Raw genomic sequence first — 8,274 nt, forward strand, 5'->3', positions numbered from 1 at the left:
TTACCTGTTAGTTCTGGTAACCTGTTAGTTCTGGTAACCTGTTAGTTCTGGTAACCTGTTATATTATGTCCCTGTGGTCTGTCCTTCCTCACAGCACCCCGGAGCTTCCGACCCTCAACCAGGAGACCAGCAGCGTCTCAGGGAATCCCTCAGGCTGCCACACCTACAGTACAGGTGAGTGTTATTTAAAACAGTATAGGTGAGTGTTATTTAAAACAGTACAGGTGAGTGTTATTTAAAACAGGACAGGTGAGTGTTATTTAAAACAGTACAGGTGAGTGTTATTTAAAACAGTACCGGTGAGTGTTATTTAAAACAGTACAGGTGAGTGTTATTTAAAACAGTACAGGTGAGTGTTATTTAAAACAGTACCGGTGAGTGTTATTTAAAACAGGACAGGTGAGTGTTATTTAAAACAGTACCGGTGAGTGTTATTTAAAACAGTACAGGTGAGTGTTATTTAAAACAAGGCCGGTGAGTGTTATTTAAAACAGGACAGGTGGGTGTTATTTAAAACAGTACAGATGAGTGTTATTTAAAACAGTACAGGTGAGTGTTATTTTAAACAGTACAGGTGAGTGTTATTTAAAACAGTACCGGTGAGTGTTATTTAAAACAGGACAGGTGAGTGTTATTTAAAACAGTACAGGTGAGTGTTATTTAAAACAAGGCCGGTGAGTGTTATTTAAAACAGGACAGGTGAGTGTTATTTAAAACAGGACAGGTGAGTGTTATTTAAAACAGGACAGGTGAGTGTTATTTAAAACAGTACCGGTGAGTGTTATTTAAAACAGGACAGGTGAGTGTTATTTAAAACAGTATAGGTGAGTGTTATTTAAAACAGGACAGGTGAGTGTTATTTAAAACAGGACAGGTGAGTGTTATTTAAAACAGTACAGGTGAGTGTTATTTAAAACAGTACCGGTGAGTGTTATTTAAAACAGGACAGGTGAGTGTTATTTAAAACAGTACAGGTAACTGCACAGGTGACTAGCATATTATACATTTGGGGTGTTTTTTCTCTTCTCTTAGATACTAGTGCTCTAAAGGGTTGGAGTTAAATTATGAATTAAATTATGATGGTACTGTAGATATTTACTTTTACATTTACGTCATTTAGCAGACGCTCTTATCCAGAGCGACTTACAAATAGGTGCTTTCACCCTATAGCCAGTGGGATAACCACTTTACAATGTTTTTTTTTTGGGGGGGGGGGGTTGGAGTAAAGGGGGGGGGTAGAAGGATTACTTTATCCTATCCCAGGTATTCCTTAAAGAGGTGGGGTTTCAAATGTCTCCGGAAGGTGGTGAGTGACTCCGCTGTCCTGGCGTCGTGAGGGAGCTTGTTCCACCATTGGGGTGCCAGAGCAGCGAACAGTTTTGACTGGGCTGAGCGGGAACTATGCTTCATTGTGGATATAATGTTATGTAATCCTGTAGAGGACTCTGACAGCTCTGTCTAGTCAGCATTGTCATATTACAGCCCAACCCCCTTTGGTCCTAAAAATAATGGAATGAAATGATGATAAATATCATGTTCTGTGGTCATCCCATTATGCCCTCAGCAGCCCCCAGCGGAGAGGAGGCAGGACCCAGTAATATGAGGACAGAACCACCCCAGCCATTCCTGGAGGTGCTGACTGAAGAAGTGGCCGTCCTCAGAGACAGCAGCACAGCAGACACACACAGTGGAGGACAGGAGGCGCTAGGAGACAAGGTGTGTGTGTTACTGTCATACACATAACACAACACACAATATATTTTAATTAATGATGCTACTAAACAAAGGTAAAGTGATGATGACACACAGACCCAGTGGTCAGTTTGAACTCTCCTCTGGTCTCTTTCCAGGAGGGTCAGAGTGAAGTGACCCCCAGCACCAGTGGAGAGGAGGCAGGGAGATCCACTCAGGGAAGGGGGGCAGACACCCCAGCTGTCACTCAGAGAGGGGCTCCCTTGTTGTACTCCAAACCATCAACCTCAGGTAACAGAGACAGACAGGAATAGACTTGTTAGAGTTTGATATTGTGATTTTATTTGGTCTGAGAGAAAAGATTAGGCACATTGACTGTTTCTGGAAAAATACATTATAATAATAATTATTATTACTATCTTATTCCACATGCAATATGGCTATTATTTTAATATGGCTATTCTTTTCAGTTGTCTGTGTGTGTGTACAGTGCCTTCAGAAAGTATTCACACCCCTTGTCTTTTCACCCCAAAACAATTTGGTTACAGCCTGAAATGTTTAAAAACATTATTGAGATGTTTTGGTCACTGGCCTACATACAATACCCCATAATGTCAAAGTGGAATTATGTTTTTTCAAAATTGTTACTAATTAAACATTCAATAAGTATTCAACCCCTTTGTTATGGCAAGCCTAAACAAGTTCCTGAATAAACATTTGCTTAACAAGTCACATAATAAGTTGCAAGGACTCACTCTGTGTGTAATAATAGGTCCCTCAGTCGAGCAGTGAATTTCAAATAAACACCAGGGATGTTTTCCAATGCCTTGCAAAGAAGGGCACCTATTGGTAGATGGGTAAAAAAAAGCAGACATTGAATATCCCTTTGAGCGTGGTGAAGTTATTAATTACACTTTGGATGGTCTATCAATACACCCAGTCATTACAAAGATACATGCGTCCTTCCTAACTCAGTTGCCGAAGAGGAAGGAAACCGCTCAGGGATTTCACCATGAACCCAATGGTGACTTTAAAACAGTTAGAGTTTAATGGCTGTGATAGGAGAAAACGGACTATGGATCAACATTGTAGTTACTACACAACACTAACCTAATTCACAGAGTGAAAAGAAGGGAACCTGTACAGAATAAAAAATATTTGAAAACATGCATTCTGTTTGCAACAAGGCACTAAAATAGTACTGCAAACATTGTGGCAAATAAATTAACTTTTTGTCCTGAATACAAAGTGTTATGTTTGGGGCAAATACAATACAACACATTACTGAATACCACTCTCCATATTTTCAAGCATAGTGGTGGCTGCATCCTGTTATGGGTATGCTTGTAATCGTTAAATACTGGGGAGTTTTTCAGGATAAAAAAGAAACGGAATAGAGCTAAGCACAGGCAAAATCCTAGAGGAAAACCTGGTTCAGTCTGCTTTCCACCAGACACTGGTAGATGAATTCACCTTTCAGCAGGACAATAACTTAAAACACAAGGCCAAATCTACACTGAAGTTGCTTATCAAGAAGACAGTGGATGTTCCTGAGTGGCCGGGTTACAGTTTTGACTTAAATCTACTTGAAAATCGATGGCAAGGCCTGAAAATGGTTGTCTAGCAATGATCAACAACCAATTTGACAGAGCTTGAAGAGTTTTTTAAAGAATAATGGGAAAATGTTGCACAATCCAGGTGTGGATTAGAGACTTACCCTGAAAGACTCACAGCTGTAATCGCTGCCAAAGGTGCTTCTACAACGTATTGACTCAGGGGTGTAAATACTTATGTAAATTATTTTCACGTTTTTTCCTCCCCCTTTTGAATTCAGGCTGTAACACAACACTGTGGAATAAGTCAAAGGATGTGAATACTTTCTGAAGGCACTGTTGTTTGTATGTATTGGATGTGTGCGTCAGACCTGTGTAAGAAGAGAGAGTGGCTGGAAAGACAGAAAGACACGTACAAGCACGGCAGAAACCTGAGAGACAGACCAAGAATCACTTACACAGAAGAGGAGGTCCCCAAAGATGACCACTACCTCTGTGAGTCTTTCGCTCTCTGTCTCTCTCTCTCTCTCTCTCTCTCTCTCTCTCTCTCTCTCTCTCTCTCTCTCTCTCTCTCTCTCTCAATCTGAGAGACAATGGCTATCTCTATGAGTCTGGACCTAGAACAAAGTGGAATTTATTGTCAACATTTTTTAAAAGCATTCTTGTCATTTACAGGGCCAAAAATACAATATTTGGTCCACCAGCCACAGTGACAGGTAGATTAAAACATCTACCAGCCAAAATATATTTGCGCCATAATATATATATGAATATATATAAAAAACAGATGGTATATTGCTAAATTTTATAAAAAAATTTGTGACCTGAGACGAGACAAAATGTTCAACTGCCCCTTTAAGGGCGGGAGGTTACCGTGGTAACATGGGTCGTGTCACTGTGTGTGTGTGTGTGTGTGAGATTTGGGATTGGATCTAACTAGTAGTAGATGCTATCATTTGAAGCAGCAGACTCAAATTAACATTGAAAAACAACCAAGCTTGTGAACAAAACAATGTAAATAGTCAAGAAACACAAGGACATAGTCTCACTTTGTAGACTTTAGAGTAAATGAGACAATTTGTTATGCCTGTGCGCAACGCCTCCCAAAACAATATGATCAGCACAGTGCGCACAGCTCCCCAGCCAGGCAGTGTTGCTGCTCGAGGTGGGATATTGGATTCCTAGTTCTTTGTGCGATTTAGCAGCTATGAAACGAAACGGCAGAAATGCTTTGAAAACCACTACTGCAGCATTTTCTGCAATTTGGCAGTACGCCCAGAACCTTGTTTAGAGAAAGGTTTCAAGGTCTCAGCTTAGAGAGAAGAAACCTTGTGAGGTATTGGTCTGTCACATGCATGGCCCAGTATTGGTCGTCACATGAATGAAGCAAACATTAATTATGGATGATGAATAAGCTAAATCATGCAAATATAACTTGTCAGTATATAAGGGAGCTAACGGGACTGCCCCATTAGAGCTCCTGACAGATGTTCACTATGGTGCATCAAGTTTGTTGGAACCTCTCCAGCGCGCTGATAATAAACAATGATTCATTTAAGATGGACTTTGAGTGTCCCTGTGTAAGAATTTCCACGACAGTATCATCCCTGTTTGTTCCTCTCATTATTTTCTCTCTCTCTCTCTCTCTCTCTCTCTCTCTCTCTCTCTCTCTCTCTCTCTCTCTCTCTCTCTCTCTCTCTCTCTCTCTCTCTCTCTCTCTCTCTCTCTCTCTCTCTCAATTCAATTCAATTCAATTTAAGGGCTTTATTGGCATGGGAAACGTGTGTTAACATTGCCAAAGCAAGGAAGTAGATAGTAAACAAAAGTGAAATAAACAATAAATATTAACAGTAAACATTACACTCAGAAGTTTCAAAAGAATAAAGACATTTCAAATGTCATATTATGTATATATACAGTGTTGTAACAATGTGCAAATAGTTAAAGTACAAATGGGAAAATAAATCAACATAAATATGTGTTGTATTTACAATGGTGTTTGTTCTTCACTGGTTGCCCTTTTCTTGTGGCAACAGGTCACAAATCTTGCAGCTGTGATGGCACACTGTGGTTTTTCACCCAGTAGATAAGGGAGTTTATCAAAATTGGGTTTGTTTTCGAATTCTTTGTGGATCGCTGTAATCTGAGGGAAATATGTGTCTCTAATATGGTCATACATTTGGCAGGAGGTTAGGAAGTGCAGCTCAGTTTCCACCTCATTTTGTGGGCAGTGTGCACATAGCCTGTCTTCTCTTGAGAGACAGGTCTGCCTACGGCGGCCTTTCTCAATAGCAAGGCTATGGTCACTGAGTCTGTACATAGTCAAAGCTTTCCTTAAGTTTGGGTCAGTCACAGTGGTCAGGTATTCTGCCACTGTGTACTCTCTTTTTAGGGCCAAATAGCATTCTAGTTTGCTCTGTTTTTTTGTTTGTTCTTTCCAATGTGTCAAGTAATTCTCTTTTTGTTTTCTCATGATTTGGTTGGGTCTAATTGTGTTGTTGTTGTTGTTGTTGTTCTGGGGCTGTGTGGGGTCTGTTTGTGTTTGTGAACAGAGGCCCAGGACAAGCTTACTTAGGGGACTCTTCTCCAAGTTCATCTCTCTGTAGGTGATGGCTTTGTTATGGAAGGTTTGGGAATCGCTTCCTTTTAAGTGGTTATAGAATTTAACGGCTCTTTTCTGGATTTTGATAATTAGCGGGTTTTGGCCTAATTTTGCTCTGCATGCATTATTTGGTGTTTTACGTTGTACACGGAGGATGTTTTTGCAGAATTCTGCATGCAGAGTCTCAATTTGGTGTTTGTCCCATTTTGTGAATTCTTGGTTGGTGAGCGGACCCCAGACCTCAGAACCATAAAGGGCAATGGGTTCTATAACTGATTCAAGTATTTTTAGCCAGATCCTAATTGGTATGTCAAATTTTATGTTCCTTTTGATGGCATAGAAGGCCCTTCTTGCCTTGTCTCTCAGATCGTTCACAGCTTTGTGGAAGTTACCTGTGGCGCTGATGTTTAGGCCGAGGTATGTATAGTTTTTTGTGTGCTCTAGGGCAACGGTGTCTAGATGGAATTTGTATTTGTGGTCCTGGCAACTGGACCTTTTTTGGAACACCATTATTTTTGTCTTACTGAGATTTACTGTCAGGGCCCAGGTCTGACAGAATCTGTGCAGAAGATCTAGGTGCTGCTGTAGGCCCTCCTTGGTTGGTGACAGAAGCACCAGATCATCAGCAAACAGAAGACATTTGACTTCAGATTCTAGTAGGGTAAGGCCGGGTGCTGCAGACTGTTCTAGTGCCCTCGCCAATTCATTGATATATATGTTGAAGAGGGTGGGGCTTAAACTGCATCCCTGTCTCACCCCACGGCCCTGTGGAAAGAAATGTGTGTGTTTTTTGCCAATTTTAACCGCACACTTGTTGTTTGTGTACATGGATTTTATAATGTCGTATGTTTTTCCCCCAACCACACATTCCATCAATTTGTATAGCAGACCCTCATGCCAAATTGAGTCAAAAGCTTTTTTGAAATCAACAAAGCATGAGAAGACTTTGCCTTTGTTTTGGTTTGTTTGTTTGTCAATTAGGGGTGAATACGTGGTCTGTCGTACGGTAATTTGGTAAAAAGCCAATTTGACATTTGCTCAGTACATTGTTTTCACTGAGGAAATGAACTAGTCTGCTGTTAATGATAATGCAGAGGATTTTCCCAAGGTTGCTGTTGACGCATATCCCACGGTAGTTATTGGGGTCAAATTTGTCTCCACTTTTGTGGATTGGGGTGATCAGTCCTTGGTTCCAAATATTGGGGAAGATGCCAGAGCTAAGGATGATGTTAAAGAGTTTAAGTATAGCTAATTGAAATTTGTGGTCTGTATATTTTATCATTTCATTGAGGATACCATCAACACCACAGGACTTTTTGGGTTGGAGGGTTTGTATTTTGTCCTGTAGTTCATTCAATGTCATTGGAGAATCCAGTGGGTTCTGGTAGTCTTTAATAGTTGATTCTAAGATTTGCATTTGATCATGTATATTTTTTTGCTGTTTGTTCTCTGGTATAGGACCAAAAAGATTGGAGAAGTGCTTTACCCATACATCTCCGTTTTGGATAGATAGCTCTTCGTGTTGTTGTTTGTTTAGTGTTTAGAGTCTATGGATTCTTCAATTACATTGAGCTGATTTCTGACATGCTGTTCCTTCTTTTTCCGTAGTGTATTTCTGTATTGTTTTAGTGATTCACCATAGTGAAGGCGTAGGCTCAGGTTTTCTGGGTCTCTATGTTTTTGTTGGATAGGTTTCTCAATTTCTTTCTTAGGTTTTTGCATTCTTCATCAAACCATTTATCACTGTTATTACTTTTCTTTGGTTTTCTGTTAGAGATTTTTAGATTTGATAGGGAAGCTGAGAGGTCAAATATACTGTTTAGGTTTTCTACTGCCAAGTTTACACCTTCACTATTACAGTGGAACGTTTTGTCCAGGAAGTTGTCTAGAATGGATTGAATTTGTTGTTTCCTAATTGTTTTTTGGTAGGTTTCAACACTACTTTCCTTCCATCTATAGCATTTCTTAATATTATTAAGTTCCTTTGGCTTTGATGCCTCATGATTGAGTATTGCTCTGTTCAAGTAGACTGTGATTTTGCTGTGGTCTGATAGGCGTGTCAGTGGGCTGACTGTGAACGCTCTGAGAGACTCTGGGTTGAGGTCAGTGATAAAGTAGTCTACAGTACTACTGCCAAGAGATGAGCTATAGGTGTACCTACCATAGGAGTCCCCTCGAAGCCTACCATTGACTATGTACATACCCAGTGTGCGACAGAGCTGCAGGAGTCGTGACCCGTTTTTGTTGGTTATGTTGTCGTAGTTGTGCCTAGGGGGGCATATGAGGGAGGGAATGCTGTCACCTCCAGGTAGGTGTTTGTCCCCCTGTGTGCTGAGGGTGTCAGGTTCTTGTCCAGTTCTGGCATTTAGGTCGCCACAGACTAGTACATGTCCCTGGGTCTGGAAATGATTGATTTCCCCCTCCAGG

At 40.6% G+C, this 8,274-nt stretch overlaps 1 protein-coding gene across 1 annotated transcript in view; it reads left to right on the top strand.

Annotated features, from left to right (window-relative positions):
• Positions 1-1,554: 1,554 nt before the first annotated feature.
• Positions 1,555-8,274, top strand: part of LOC123487319 (histone-lysine N-methyltransferase PRDM9-like) — a 14,619-nt gene continuing 7,899 nt past the window's right edge. Inside the window, exons 1-4 of the mRNA XM_045218538.1 lie at positions 1,555-1,716; positions 1,851-1,983; positions 3,615-3,740; positions 4,106-4,122. Of these exons, the coding sequence (XP_045074473.1) occupies positions 1,555-1,716; positions 1,851-1,983; positions 3,615-3,740; positions 4,106-4,122 (438 nt within the window). The remainder of the gene's footprint in view (positions 1,717-1,850; positions 1,984-3,614; positions 3,741-4,105; positions 4,123-8,274) is intronic.

Source organism: Coregonus clupeaformis, unplaced genomic scaffold (genome assembly GCF_020615455.1).
Source record: "Coregonus clupeaformis isolate EN_2021a unplaced genomic scaffold, ASM2061545v1 scaf1648, whole genome shotgun sequence".
NCBI classification, from domain to species: domain Eukaryota; kingdom Metazoa; phylum Chordata; class Actinopteri; order Salmoniformes; family Salmonidae; genus Coregonus; species Coregonus clupeaformis.